This window comes from Paramisgurnus dabryanus, chromosome 8 (assembly GCF_030506205.2).
Source record: "Paramisgurnus dabryanus chromosome 8, PD_genome_1.1, whole genome shotgun sequence".
Lineage (NCBI taxonomy): Eukaryota > Metazoa > Chordata > Actinopteri > Cypriniformes > Cobitidae > Paramisgurnus > Paramisgurnus dabryanus.
This window is the reverse complement of record NC_133344.1, coordinates 13,006,131-13,021,570: the sequence shown is the minus strand read 5'-3', so window position 1 is coordinate 13,021,570 and position 15,440 is coordinate 13,006,131. Positions and strand designations below refer to the sequence as shown.

Sequence of the window (15,440 nt, the reverse complement as noted above, 5' to 3'; positions counted from 1 at the left end):
AAAGGGTGTAACTGTCGATCTTATTTACTTAAGCTACTACACCTGCCGCTTTAACAGGATGTTATTCCGGCCTTGTTGAAGTCCCTTAGTGGCTGCTTTGTTATTTGACCACGTACACAAGAAACCAGAAGTTAGCAGATATTGCGCAAACAGACAAATAACGCAATCTTTTGCGCACCATGAGCGCAGCAAAATATTAAACATTTTAACCACTGCCTATTGAATGACTTTACAATGGGAGAGCTGGCAAAAAGTGTCAACTGGCTGTGTTTACCTCTCTATATCTTGGTAAGTATTGTGCCTAAAATTATGTTTGGAAACATAAATGTCCCGTTATGTGAAGAAAATGCATTATTTTGTTTACAACCAGATTTCTTCAACTGCATGCTTGAGCTATTTAACAGCCGATGTGGCTTTTCTTAACGCACCTTACGCGCCGGTCTCAAGGTATCCGTTACGCATCCTCTACTCCTGTTCCGAGTCGTCGGTGGCGCACGTCCAGCTTCTGGTTTCTTTCGACACTGGATCCACTGTAATCGCTTTCCACAAATATTGGACCTGCGAGCCCGGACGTACCAGAACCAGAGTGTTGACCGTGCGTTTCCCCGACTGGCTTGTGTATCGGCCCGACTGGATGGTACGCGGTTCAGATTGGGTGCTCAGTTGTTTGTTGCGTGGCTGGATCGGCTCTGACCAATCCCCAGAACCGGACAGATATTCCGTGGCTAAAGTAACTGCATCCCTCGATGTTCAGACACCTCTGAGTCGACCCGTGAAGCAGCACCTGGTTTGCGCCAGCTGGGACGCAGCGTTGCTCCAGCGAGTCCGTGGAGACGCGAGGCCACAATGCGCAAAAGAAAATGGTAACGACTTTTGTGTTGTTCAGTGTACAGTAGCATCTTATAAAAAAGGGCTATGCTTTTATACTTTGCTTCGCATGATCATACCATGTAGGACACTTGAGAAATAATTTATTGCCTTTAAATTAGCCTACTTGGTTTTGCATGGTTTTACATTACTTCAACTCATTAATTAAGTTTGATGCAAACTTATTTAATAAAATTTGAAATGGTAAATTGAAATGACTTGTTAAGCCAATCTGGCTTGACTGAAAAACTTTAAGCAGCATAAAATGCATTGTATTTAGCCATGAAATGTGATATGATTGCCATGTCAATGCTATATTATGGTGAATGAATATGTAAATAAAAGTAAGTTTGTTTTAGGTGCTGCCTCATAGGTCTATATCCTTGTTTAATACCGTAGTGCTTTTTTACAGTTTAAGGACACTTATAGTGAAATGTTAATAGCAACAATCACATTTTGATTTGTTTCCATAATAATGTTTGAATTTTTTGCTTTGAAAGTGTTGCAGTAAACCATCTTGATGTTACATTGAAATAAGTTTGGCACACATTTTATTTATTTTTTTAAATCTCTGTTTGTAAGAGGTGGCCATTCTTCTTTCCACGATGTATGCATCTACTGGTGAGAATTTTGGGATCATAAAAACCCTGGAGCCATTCAGAAGTGAATTGTTAGAAGGATTAAGAATCAAATCCATCTACCAACCCTGGTAAGACTGACTATCTTGTTATTGGATTTTGTTTCCAGAAAACTTCTTGCATAAAATGGATTCAATGACCTGTATCTATCTATGTATATTTTCAAAAACTTCCCAGGGCATTTAATTATTTCCCCCCAGATTCACAAACTTTCAAGGACCCGTGGGAACCCTGTTCAATAGTCGAATGTCTAAATCTGCTAGCAATTTTTTTTTTTCTTCTTTTTAGGTGTGCCTTTTCACTCTGGGTTTGGCTGACGAAGCCCTGCAGTAGTCATCTGTGTGGCCTTCTGTACCACATTGATGCTGAGAATAATTATACCACGCCTGCCTTGTTCCTGACTAACGCCAGTGAGCATGCAACCTCTTGATGACCTCTGACTGTTATTGACATTATTTTATGATCGCCTATTGGGTTTGCTCATTTATCTGATTCATTCAGGTCAGATTCACGTGCAGTTGGTCGGAGATTCTGGTCAATCGTCAGCGTTTCTTTCGCCTTTCAAGGTTCCTATTGGTCAGTGGTGTCGTCTCAGCCTGGAGATTCTGGGAAGATTGGTGAGACCGGAATGGTTGTTTATGCATATGTGCAAACCACGCATATGTTCTAATGATGTAATAGTTAGGTATTCGTTTTAGCTTTTAAAATAATCTCTGTGTTTCCTGTCTGCCATTATTGGACAAACTGATTAATCCAGGTGTGTCTGATTATTGTTGTTGTGACTACTGAGGTCAGGCACACCTGGATGAATCAGTTTGTTTGTGACTACTGAGGTCAGGCACACCTGGATTAATCAGTTTGTCCAATTATGGCAGACAGGAAACAAGGAGCTGGCTGAAGTTCAGGAAGTAGTGCAGCTGGGCATAAAGCCTATTGGATTTTTTCGAGATCAGATATGTGCCTTGAGAAATTGGTGACCAACTTTGAATGCTGCTTAGATGCAAATAATGCAAATCATTTAGTCATGATAAAATTTTTAAAGGTGCAGTGTGTAATTTTTAAAAGAATCTCTTGACAGAAATGCAAAATAATATACAAAACTATATTATCAGGGGTGTATAAAGACCGTTTTATAATGAACTGTTATGTTTTATTACCTTAGAATGAGACGTTTTTATCTACATACCCGAGGGTCCCCTTACGTGGAAGTCGCCATTTTGTGCCGCCATGTTTCTAACAAAAGCCCTTAACAGACAAACTTTTTTTTACAAAGTTGTCTCAGTCTATGTAATTTTATTTTGGTGATGGCTACTGTAGCTTCTCTATGCGTTTCAAAAGCGAGGAAAGAACAGTGAACTGAGCCATTGGTTGCAATTCACAACCTCACCACTAGATGCCGCAAAAATTTACACACTGCACCTTTAAAACATCTATAACCATATGCACTGTAAAAAAAACTATATTAAATTATTTGTATTATGTTACTTTAACTTAAGTAAAAAACATTACAAGTCAGTCAAAACATAAAATAGTAGGTTGCTTTTTACAGTTTGTGTATTTCTATGTTGTTTAAAGTAAATCATTCAAAAATAACAAAGAGAATCTTCGCTAAACCCTAAAATGAAATGCATGTTTTTACTGACGTGCTGGATTTATTATTTTGTAGCAAACATATAATAGTTATTTTTCTGTAGACCTCTTCTTTTGCAACCCATATATCAAAAAATATTTTCAAATATAATTTTAAATGCATTTCAAAATATGCAAAAAATGGCCAAAAATATATGTGCTTAAATATATTTTAAAATGTTTACAAAAATATTTTTCACAAATTTATTTTTGGCCTTTTTTGTAAAATGTGTCAATTTTATTTTAAAGCATTTATATTCACGTCCCATTGGAAGAAAACCTTCGTATGGTATAAACCCACAAAGATATTTTCAACTGCAAACTTTTCTTATAATTGTATATTTTATACATGTATACATTTTATACAAACTTTTATATTTTATAAAATGGCTTTAAATATTTAATAAGATTTACTTTCTACAAAATGTATTTAGCATCTATTTAATTTTAAACCTATTTTGGGTTAGAGATTTTTTTTTTTTTTTTTTTGCCGTATGGGAAAATACTTCTCTTTAAATCCCATTTTTACATTTCTTTTCTAGGCAAAGATTTCAATTGCATGCACTGATGGACAGGAGCAGTTTATAAAAAGTTTTGAGCACGTGTAAGATCCTTCATCTTGTTTACATGACTCAACTTCAGTAAAGCATGCAGTTGTGTTTCATTATACTGTTGCATGCTTCAATATAAGGACTGTGATGTTTTGTGATCTCTGTGACAGGTTTGGAATTAACCCTATGCTGGATGACACCCACGGTTATTTTGTTATTGGTGGTGGTAAATTTGCTAGGGGCATTGAAGGATATTTTGGACCGACTACACTTTATCGCACAAAGGGACTGCCTGCTGACCCGGTATGATATCTAAACATGTTCTTATATGATATATTTAAAATTATGAAACAGGAATGTTCTTGATAGGATCACTAACGTGTACTTTGCACAAAAACTAATTAAAGTGCATTCAAGCTCTCCATTTTAGAGAAAAAGAAAGTGTAGTTCTGGATTAAGCACAACATTTTTTTATTTCCTGCAGGCTGAAATTGAACTTCCTCATATAATCGCAAAGGTGAATATATCTGGATGGATGCAATCATGTCAGAAATTCAAATCCGATCTTTTCTTCAGCTACAGAGGTGTAAAGAGGCTGTCTGGTAAGTTCCCTTTAAGTTCATCAGATGTCACATTAAAACCGTAATAAAAACTTGACCTTTACATTACTGTTTACATCCAGGCAGTTGTTTGGACACCTACACCGAGCTGCTACTAAATCACAGTACAGAGATCACAACAGAACAATCTACTTTTATGGAATCACCAGCAAATCCTTACAGACGTCGAGTGGCACGATTGACTAAGCTGCTGTCACAAAAACATGGTACGATTATACACGGCATACAATGCAAAATTCATTCATGAATATGGTTTGTTTCACATTGCTTAATTTGTGTGGTACAATAAAATATCAAAAAATGCTGCCAAACAGTGGCACACCTTAACTAGCAACAGCTGTAAAATGTATAGAAATGTAATGTAAAAGTTAAATATATATATTTATACCAGGGGTCTCCAACTGGATAATGGATAAAACAATCTGGAGGGCTTTTTTGATGGTCTACTCAACACTGTTGAGTTTTATTTTATTTTACATGTAACACATTTTTTTTATATATATATATAATTGTTTAAAATGTTAACATGCATAAAAGAAGCCAAGCTAATATAAAAATAAGTAATAAATAAATATTAAAATTGAGGTTATTAATAGAATGTGCTTTGGAGGGCAACTCGCGGACTGTGCCCGTGGGCACCATGTTGAAGACCACTGATTTATCTGGTCTTTTTTTTTATAGGTAGCGTGATGGCCTCTACGGTGGGTCGGGCGCTGTATTCTTATGTCCTGCGTAAACTGAGCGCAGCTGATGGACTGGATGTTATAAACAAACTGATGCCTTTCTTACTGCAGTCTGGATGTTTGGGGGACTACAGAGCACTTCATCTGTCTTCTGTTCTCTATAGCAGTGGGTTTGGAGTTAAGAGACAGCCATACAAGGTGTATTTCCATTTCGGCATATTCATTTAGCAGGTGCTGTATCAAAAGCAACATACAGTAAGAGTGATGTAAAATGGATCAAACATTGAGATTTGTGGTTTGCCTTTAGGAACGTTTCCAACAAAAAACAGCAAAGTTTGTTTCTGCTGTACATTTACACAACAGTGGCATTTTGGGTTTTAAAACAACTTGCACTTTGAAGCAAATCTCTGAACACCTGTATAATTTCCACTTAAATCTGTGAAAGCTGTGACATTATGCGGATACGTATCCAGTCTGCGGGTGTGCGCAAGTACCTGACAACCATAACAACAATGGTGACCTTCAGAACTGGGTTTGTTGGATAAACTGTATTTTAAGTAGCAATTTTTAGTCCAGGGTCACTTGTAGTGCTAAATCTAAATCGCCGTCTTTTTTGACTTGACGTTCTGTAGGAAGCATACTGGATGTGTGCAGGCGTGTAGTGTTTCTTTACTAAGAAACATCACCAACTCCAGGCCTAGTAGCTTTCTATAGTATTAGGCTAGGAAAGATAAATAGGGAATGTGCAATTGAATAAGAGGGCGAAGGCGATTTTTAATAATTTAAAGGGATAGTTCATTTTCTCATCCTTCTGTTGTTGTAAACCTGTATGAATTTCTTTTTTCTGGGGAACACAAAAGAAGAAATTTTGATAAATGATGGTAACCATTAACTTCCAGAGTAGGAAAAAGCTATAGGTTTGTAACAAAGCATGGGCCGGTATAAGATTCTGGCGGTATGATAACCTTTAGCAAAAATAACACGGTTTAACTGTGTTGCGGTATTGCCATTCAGGGTTTCCCGCAGCACTTTTCAGTTCGGGCGGCCCACCTAAGCTGGGAAACTCTACCACCTTAACTAGGTCGTCCAAAAAAAAAAAATTCCCTTCACAAAAGCCCGTCAAGTGCATCTCGGAGAATAGCGTGGACGCGCTTCACATGGCCGAAATGAGAAAAAGATGTGGTCCGTCACTGTCTGGAGGATAACTAGCCAGTTGATAAAACATTTAATTCATTAATAATCTAGTATGTATTCATTTTCTGTCATACTTTCTTTAAAATTGAGTTTTATTTGAGTGTTTTAAATAAAAATATTTTTATCATGGCTTACCGCCCCTTTGATTGCCACGCCCCCGGCCCGCCCACCCGCACAACCCTACCACCTTAACTAACAAATTTTCTGCGGGAAACCCTGCCATTGCAACACTAAAATTTGTTATTTTCAAATGCCAGGTAAAAGTAAAGCCTTTTAAATTATAAAATGCTTTTAAAAATAGATAATATTTTTGTGATGTATATTAAATGTAAGCATCAAATCAATCACATGGGCAAAGATTAATCGCGATTAATCGCATACAAAATAAAAGTGATTTTTTTTTTGGCATAATATATGAGTATGTGCTGTGTGTAATTATTATGTATAAATATATACACACACATTCATGTATGTATTTAAAAAACATTTACATGTTTATATATATATTTATTTATATTTTTATATATTCTATATTAAAAAAAAATGAAAAAAAAAAAAATATATATATATATATATATGTAAAACAATTCTGAAATGAATATATGAATGTGTGTGTGTGTGTGTGTTAAATATACACAATAATTAGACACAGTACACGCACATATATTATGCAAAAAAAAATCACTTTTATTTTGTATGCGATTAATCGCGATTAATCTTTGTCCAGCACTACACATGACCTTGGAGACGGTATCACAAAATATTTTAGTGGTTTTGAAAGCTTGAGTGTTTTAAACCTCAATATACTTTAAAACTGGTAACCGGCCCATGCCTATTTGTAACAACAAAACGTGAGTAAATGATGACAAAATTTTCATTTTTGGGTGAACTAAGATAATAGACTAGGTGCTTTTGGAAAAGAGATGTTGCCTTATTTGTTTAGTGTTTAAACCTTACAAAAAGTGATCCATAAACGCTCAACCTTATGTGCGAGACCATCAACCAGCCAATCCCAGCTTGGCCAGGACTATCACTTTGAATGAAATTTTGTCATTAAGCTCATATTTAAGGTCTTTATTTAGAATTAAATGCAAAAAATCAGAACCATAACATTTGAAAGGCTCAATTGTTTTTGCAAGGAAATATAAAATGTTATATATGCAATGTGATGTGCATTTTGAAATATAACCCAATGCACTGCCCCGTAGGCTTGGCTGCTGTCCCTGTTGGCAGCTCAGGGTGACTGGAGATTGGCCCTGCTGCGTTTAGGACACATGCACCATGTTGGTGATTTGGACATGACGCCGGACCCTGAGCTTTCATATGCGTATTACATCAACATCGCAAGACAAACCAGCACAGATCATAAAACACCAACACCAGAACAGGTAAGGACACTAACTTTTTGTAGTGAAAACGGTTCTTTAGATTATAATAAAGGTATGAAAGAAATTGTTCCTCTAAGGTCCTATGACTAAATGGTGGTTTGAAGAACCAAAAATGGGGTTTCTATGGCATTGCTGCATGTGAAGAACGTTATAAAACCTTTTTCCACTACAAGGAAACTTTTGTGCGACAAAGTTTCTGTAAATGCTAAAGTTTTTAACTTTTTATTAATAAAACCTTGGATCATTGACTTAAAGGACAAGTTCGGTATTTTACACTTAAAGCCCTGTTTTCAGATTGTTTTCGATAATGGGTTGATAGGTGCACTGGAACAATCCTTCCTAAAATGCATTAAACTTTCGTTTACAAAGACATGAAACTCACTGAGTGGTCAGGGGTGTTCACTGGTATGCTCACACAAAAATCGCTGCAAAATACGCATTCCAACAGGTTTTATCGTAGTTTTTGCCAACTCCATTGACTTGTATTAAGATGTGCTGTGAGGTACGGTATTACTCCGCGCCGGGAACTTTGTTTCAATTCTTGCTATTGGCAATGGCGGATTAGCGCCACCACTTGGGCTGGAGTGTTTATTATTCAAGCTCTCAGCGGAAGAATGTACGGGTGTGAGGCGTTTGGAAAAATAGGTCCACAAGTTAACAACGAATGCTTAAACAGCTGTTGGAAAGCATCTTTTGCAGCGATTTTTGTGTGAGCATATCAGTGAACACCCCTGACCACTCGGTGAGTTTCACATCTTTGTAAACGAAAGTTTAATGCATTTTAGGAAGGATTGTTCCAGTGCACCATTAAACCCATTGTAGAGGTGTGAGGTGAAACACAATCATCCGAAAATTCTCAGGGCAGCCGTCGAAATTTCAGTCAAAACCGTTCTATTTCATCATAAACAATCTGAAAACAGGGCTTTAAGTGTAAAATACCGAACTTGTCCTTTAACTGCAAGGACCCAAAATAATTTTTCACATTTTCATTATTTCAACCTTGACTGAATAATTTGTTTACGCATTGTACTTTAAATGATAATGGATTGATAAGTAATGTTCTGTGCAGTTTCATTGTGTTTTTACTGTAAAGGCACCTGATCTTATCTTTGGTACCATGCAAATCTGTAAAATTTCATCCTCTCTATAGACATTTGTAGAGTTAATACGCTTAAATGACGAAGTGACCTTGAAGGCCCAAACTAATGAAAATGGCGATCTGTTTCACTGGCTTAAACTTCAAGCAAGAAGTGGAGTGGCCGAAGCAGAGGTACTGAACACTTTTTAAAGACTCTACTATCCTGTAAAAAAACATCTCTGTTTTTAAAGTTTGCATTTATGGGTTTTGATGTTCTCTTTAGCAAGCGATGGGTCGTATGTTATTCTGGGGTCAGCAAGGTGTATCTCCAGATATTCAAACAGCTGTGAAACACTATGAGAGAGGAGCCACCAGACTAAATGATCCCGCCTCCATGCACGATTACGCCATCGTCCTCCTCACGGTCAGATTTGCATCTTTAATATTTCTGATCATAACATGCACAAGTATTTGTAATAAAAAGTTTGGCACACTTGTTTCTTATGGCTCTGAGAAGTGCAGTTATGATCATTTATCTCTTAGTAATATCACGTCTGTCCAGTAGAGGGAACTGTTGTAGTGTAATATTCTTGCTTTAAATAGGGGCAAGGAGTTGCACAAGATGTGCAGAAGGCCGTTTCATTCTTGAAGAAAGCTGCAGAACAGGTACATCTCGCAGGTGTCATATTTGCCTTCCCTTTAAACTATACATTTTTCAATAATGACATCTCTACTGTAGATCCTAAAACGACACATTAACAATAATATCATTTTTTACATTTCTGCATTCGGCAAACGCTTATGTAACTTATGGTGCATTACAAAGTATAGCCCTACAATTTATCCTGATGTTTGAATATATTTTTATTCTTGATGATCCTATGAACCTGTTGTTGTCTCGCAGGGGTTCATTCCCGCCATCACAGCTCTCGGTTGGTACTATGAGAATTTTGAAAAGGATTACGAGAGAGCTGTCAATTTGTGGGAGGAGGCGGATGCTAAAGGTCACGCTGAAGCTGCTATGAATCTAGGAGCTATGTTCCACCAAGGTCTTTATCCTGGACACCCGGCAGATGAGGCAAGTCCTTGAATGCTGATGTGTGTAACATAAACATAGTGTTCTGCTAAACATAATCATCATTTATTAGTAGTTAATCTGCATGATTTTCACATTCAAATGAGGTGCACGCGTAATTTTTTGGACTGTGTTCAGTTTAAAGCGTATCAGTGTTACCTGAGGTCAGCTCAGAGAGGTCATGTGAACGGTGGTATCGCACTGGCTAATGTATGGATTCATGGGATTCCTGGTCAAGTGGCCAGACGTCCAGGAGATGCTGTTTTGTAAGTATGATAGATACGATATGTGCCTTTTTGAAGTTAACAGCATATACTTTATACTTGTAAGACAAAAGGAAACTAAATTCACACAAACAAATGTATTTTATGTAAGAGCAAATACCTCCTAAGTCCTATCTCGCATCAGTAATTTTTAAAGATACTTATGTAAAAAAAATGTTTAAGTATTTTGCACTAACATTTTTAAGTTTAATCAACTAGGATTTATAAGTCATTTAAACTATTATGACAAATGATGAGTTGCTGTAACTTATTAAATCAAGTTAAAACTGTCTATACAGTTGAAATGACTTGATAAAGTATATTAAACTTAAAAATTTAAGTGCAAAAATATATTTGTTTACAGTCTATAGATTTTTTAGTAACGCTGTACTTGAAGGGGGGGTTCATAAGACTGACATGACACCTTCATAATCATGAACATGAAGGAGATTTTATGCACATTTATGATAACTGTCATTAAGTGTCATTTTTTCAATTATGTCATTTTTTTATGCAAACATGACATTGTTTGAAATGTCTTTATGACAACTTGACAGAAACTAATACATCATAACTTGTCATAAATCTGTCATAAACATGACATAGCAGAATAATTATCAAACTTAAGAAACTACCTAGCTTTAGGGGTTTAACATTACATTGAACTGCCATTAAAATTTAATAATAATAATAATAATAATAATAATAATAATAATAATAATAATAATAATAATAATAATAATAATAGTTATTATTGATAGTATTGGTAGTGTTTTAGTATTGGTAGTGTTTTAGTATTATTATTAGTGTTTTAGTATTATTATTATTATTAGTGTTTTAGTATTATTATTATTATTAGTGTTTTAGTATTATTATTATTATTATTATTATTAGTGTATTATTATTATTATTATTATTATTATTATGTTTATTATTATTATTATTATTATTATTATTATTATTATTATGTTGATTATTATTATTATTATTATTATTATTATTAGTGTATTATTATTTATTATTATTATTATTATTATTATTATTAGTTTATTATTATTATTATTAGTTTATTAGTTTATTATTATTATTATTATTATTATTATTATTATTATTATTATTATTAGTTTATTAATATTATTATTAGTTTATTAGTTTATTATTATTATTATTATTATTATTATTATTATTATTATTATTATTATTATTATTGATGTTTTATTTAAAATGCTGTCAAATAATTTTATAATAGCATCATGAATATTTTTCTTGACCTCAACTACAGTGGTACAAATTGAACTTGTCATTTAAATGTCATTAAGTGTTAATAATATTTCAAATAATTTTAAATACCGTAACAAAATGCAACATAGAGAACATAAAGTTTAATCTTTTGACCTGTCTGTGCACAATACATTAAAAACTGACAACTAACAAAACTTGTTCTACCTTACACAGAGGGTCCTGAAATTTTCTTACATAGAAGAAAAACTAACAAAAAATAAATTAATTATTAAATTAATTAAATGTAATTAACCATTTCTCAACGCTGCATGGCTTAATCCATTATTGTACTATTTTCATTTATTTTTAGGTAACTCATTCTCCAAATGGAATAAAATAAAATTTATTATTATTATTATTATTGATTTTATTTCATAAACACTTCGAGGAAACTTAAAAACATTATGAACCGAAGATATTCATGATGCTGTTATAAAACTATTTGACATAAGTATTAATACTTAATGACATTTTAATGACACATTCATTATCGCTGGTAAAAAGTGGTCAGTTATGTTGTATTTGTAATGTCAGTTTGATATGATGTATTGGTTAATATCAAGTTGTGGTAAAGACATCTCAAACAATGTCATATTTGCATTAAAAATGACATAATTGACTTGTCAAAAAATGCATAAAATCTCCATGTTCATGTCAAGATTATAAAGGTGTCATGTCTTATGAACACCCCTTCATGTAAAGTGTTACCGATTTTTCTCCCTCATTGTTTTCTTTCTCTTTGGACTTCAGGTGGGTTAAATGGGCATCTGAACAGAATGGATATTTGGGAACGGTCTTAAGAAAAGGATTAAATGCCTATCTGAAAGGAGACTGGTAATGCTTTACAATTCAATGAGGAAATTGATCTGCAATTCTCATTAAAAATAAAAATATTAATGGCATTCATATTGGATTTACATCAGAAAAGGCTGTCGCAATCTCTCTCTCTCTCGCTCTTTACAGGATAATGTCTTTGATTTATTATCTCAGTGCGGCGGAGAGTGGCTTTGAAGGCGCTCAGTTTAATGTGGCGTACCTCTGTGAACTCAATACTGTGAGTCCGTCTAAAAACTTACTTGACATTGAAATGAATATCAGCTTTGACCACTGACTTTTTTCCATTATAGCGCTCACTGAATCCAGCGCTGGTGACTGACTGCTTGTTGAGATACTATAACATGTCCATACAGGCTTATGATCATTCTCCTTATGGTAAATATACTACGATTAAGAAATAAATATAAGTTACAAAAGCTTTGACCATGGGTCTTTAAAATAATAATGGTACATATAGCAGAATACAGATTTCTGAAAAAAAAAAAAAAACTCTGTGAAACCACAGGGGCGGCAGTCGGCTTTACTCAAACTGAAATGCACCTGAGATGCATGATCCTTTAGGTATACTGTATACCGTTGATCTTTATTTCCCTCTCAGCACTGATCCGAATGGGAGATCTGCTGTATGATGGACAGGCTTCTGGCAGAAAACGGGTGTCGTCTGCAGCTGAGATGTACAAGCAAGCGGCGCTCAAGAAGGACCCACAGGTACGTGATGACAGAGACCAGCTGATCCTATATACTGTAATTAATAACATTTAATTTTTAGTCAAGAAACAAAACTGGGCATATTTTCTGAACGTTATGAGTTGTTGATTGTGCTTTTTGGGATTTGTTATGGTCTCCGTGTGTTCTGCATGTTTTTGATGATGTAATAATAACTTGTATCTCCTCAGGGTTGGTATAACCTCGGCCTGCTGGTTCAGGAGGGAGAGTCTCTGCCATTCCATCTGCTTTCCGAACTTAATTTGCTTCATCTCTACCTAACAGACAAACAGCAGCTTATCACCACCTTGTTTCAAAGGTGAGACAAAAAATTAATTATTATTATTATTATTATTATAAATAATAAAAAAAATAATAATAATTATAATAATAATAATATAATAATAATAATAATAATAATAATAATAATAATAATAAAAATAATAATAATAATAATAATAATAATAATAATAATAATATATTTTATGACACATAAAATAAAATACATTTATTATTATTATTATTATTATTATTTTTATCCAGTTAAAGCATCCGTATTCAACAAATCATTATACATTTTATATTCAATCAGAATACAGACATATGTCTGTTTTATAAAAGGATTTTGAAAGATATAATTTCACTATTTACTCTGTTGTTGGATTTGTCTCTTTCTGTTTTTGTGCTGTAGATGTATAGAAACCAACAGCATTGATGCATACCTGCCGTGCACACTGGCGCTCTTCAATGCACATCTGCAATCCTTCCAAATGGATAAGAATACAGCAATAAAGGTTTGTGCACCGTATATACCCCTTATATTCGGATGTTTGCATTTTGTTTGCATTCGTATGTCTGGTCCAAGAACCTACCTGAATGAACTCCTGGTTGTTTGACTTCTTATTTTAATGACTGGAAAACGTCTGGAGTTGCTGTGTTAACGTCATAATGATTAATGGCTCTGAATGTATATATTTCACATTTAAAGGGTGTGTAAGTGCTATTATTGGGTCCCCAGTGCTTCTATCAACCTAAAAAATGTGATAAAGAACAACCCAGTAACTTAGTTTTGGTCAACCAATCTCTGCAAGTATTTTGTTCCCCTTGTGATGTCAGAAGGGGATAATACCGCCCCTTAATATGCACTATCCATATTTTCTTCTTTAAATATATAAACATACAAATATATCAAATGGAGGAACAGACCCTCTGCTTTCAAATAAACAAACAAACGAAACGGAAAAAATCCCGTCATCATATCTACATTTTTTCTCTGCTTATAAACTCTTAAGTTTGGCCATTTTCTTTAAAAATATTTTTTTTAGCAAAAAGCTGAAATAATTGCATTTTTATAAAGGAATTTTGTTAGAGATCAGTTCAAAAAGATTATCAAAACATACACAGAGTTTAAAATGGGTAATATTTTTTTTTTATGAAAATGTTTTCTCTTAATTGACAAGATGACGACTCAATGGCGGGAAAAGAGAAAAAGGGAAAACCCAAAAACGGAAAATTTGCTCAAAACTACAAATTGGCAATTTTTTTATTAATTATCTACATGGTATTTTGAGCTAAAACTTTACATATGTACTCTGGGGAAACAAAAGATTTATTTGACATCTTAAAAAAAGTCTTGAAATGTCTCCTTTAAATGTTTACATTGACCTTCTCTGATTCTGTTCCTATAGCTCATCGCCACAGTTTCAGCAGGATTGGGAACTTTATCTTATATATTTGGACTTTTCAAAAGGAGGACGACCGCCATAACCCAACCTTCACAAACATCATCTTCATCATCTAGCCAAGCCCATGAAGAGGAGGAATCTTAAAACCAGAGATAACTTTGTTTTTTTCTATTTTAGATTCAGTGTCCTTTGTGGTTCCTTACAGAGCACTTGGTGATGTGTAATATAATGTAATCAAATTTCATTATATAATTATTATAAATTAATCTATTATAATTCATATTTGTTTTATTTACGCTCTTAAAAAATACTGGGTTATTTTTTACCCAGTGCTGGGTCAAAAAGGGACGAACCCAACATCGTTAACCTATGCTGAATACTTTCAACCCAAACTGTTGGGTTGTTTTAATCCATTGTTGGATCAAATATAACGTTTTCTTGGTTAATTTAACCCAAAGGCTGCGTTTGTCCCTTTCTAGTGCTGAGTTAAAAATTACTCTTGAAATTTTTAAAACCATCTGACCATACCTGTTTGAAATGTATTGAATATGATTTTAAGTTTAACCTTCATATGCTTTTACTACAGTACAACAATTTTTTTTACATTTTACAATTCGTCACTTTAAAAGAATAATTATTTTTAATAAAGTCAAATTTTTTAAATGAATGCCAATTGAAGTTAGTTCATTGTTTCTGAGTTATACTTCTTCAGAAAGTTCTGCAGCACTTCAATGTCTCCAGACTCCCATCTAATTTCTCCCTCTCTTGGAGTTACGGTGTCCCGAAGGGGCGACTCTGTGTGTTTCTAATGAAAGAGTGTAAGGCGTCCCCGGGCTTCTGCGCGAAGTGTAGCAAACAGCAGGTGTACAGCAAGCTGTGATTTGCCCAGAGCCCCGGGAACACACGATTAATTAAAACAACACCCAAAAGCTGAGTAATCCCCAGA

General features: G+C 34.3%; 1 protein-coding gene across 1 annotated transcript; it reads left to right on the top strand.

The window, feature by feature from the left end:
* Window positions 1–23: 23 nt before the first annotated feature.
* Window positions 24–15,132, top strand: LOC135770757 (protein sel-1 homolog 3). Its single transcript, XM_065280540.2, has 23 exons — window positions 24–288; window positions 371–863; window positions 1,450–1,576; window positions 1,794–1,915; window positions 2,007–2,122; window positions 3,677–3,738; window positions 3,856–3,988; window positions 4,170–4,287; window positions 4,368–4,511; window positions 4,987–5,186; window positions 7,391–7,570; window positions 8,721–8,840; window positions 8,932–9,072; window positions 9,252–9,314; window positions 9,553–9,726; window positions 9,862–9,989; window positions 12,018–12,101; window positions 12,231–12,321; window positions 12,395–12,479; window positions 12,703–12,812; window positions 13,001–13,128; window positions 13,501–13,603; window positions 14,498–15,132. The coding sequence occupies exons 1-23, from the start codon at window positions 235–237 to the stop codon at window positions 14,636–14,638; spliced, it is 3,117 nt and encodes a 1,038-aa protein (XP_065136612.1). The 5' UTR covers window positions 24–234; the 3' UTR covers window positions 14,639–15,132.
* The last annotated feature ends 308 nt before the right edge of the window (window positions 15,133–15,440 follow it).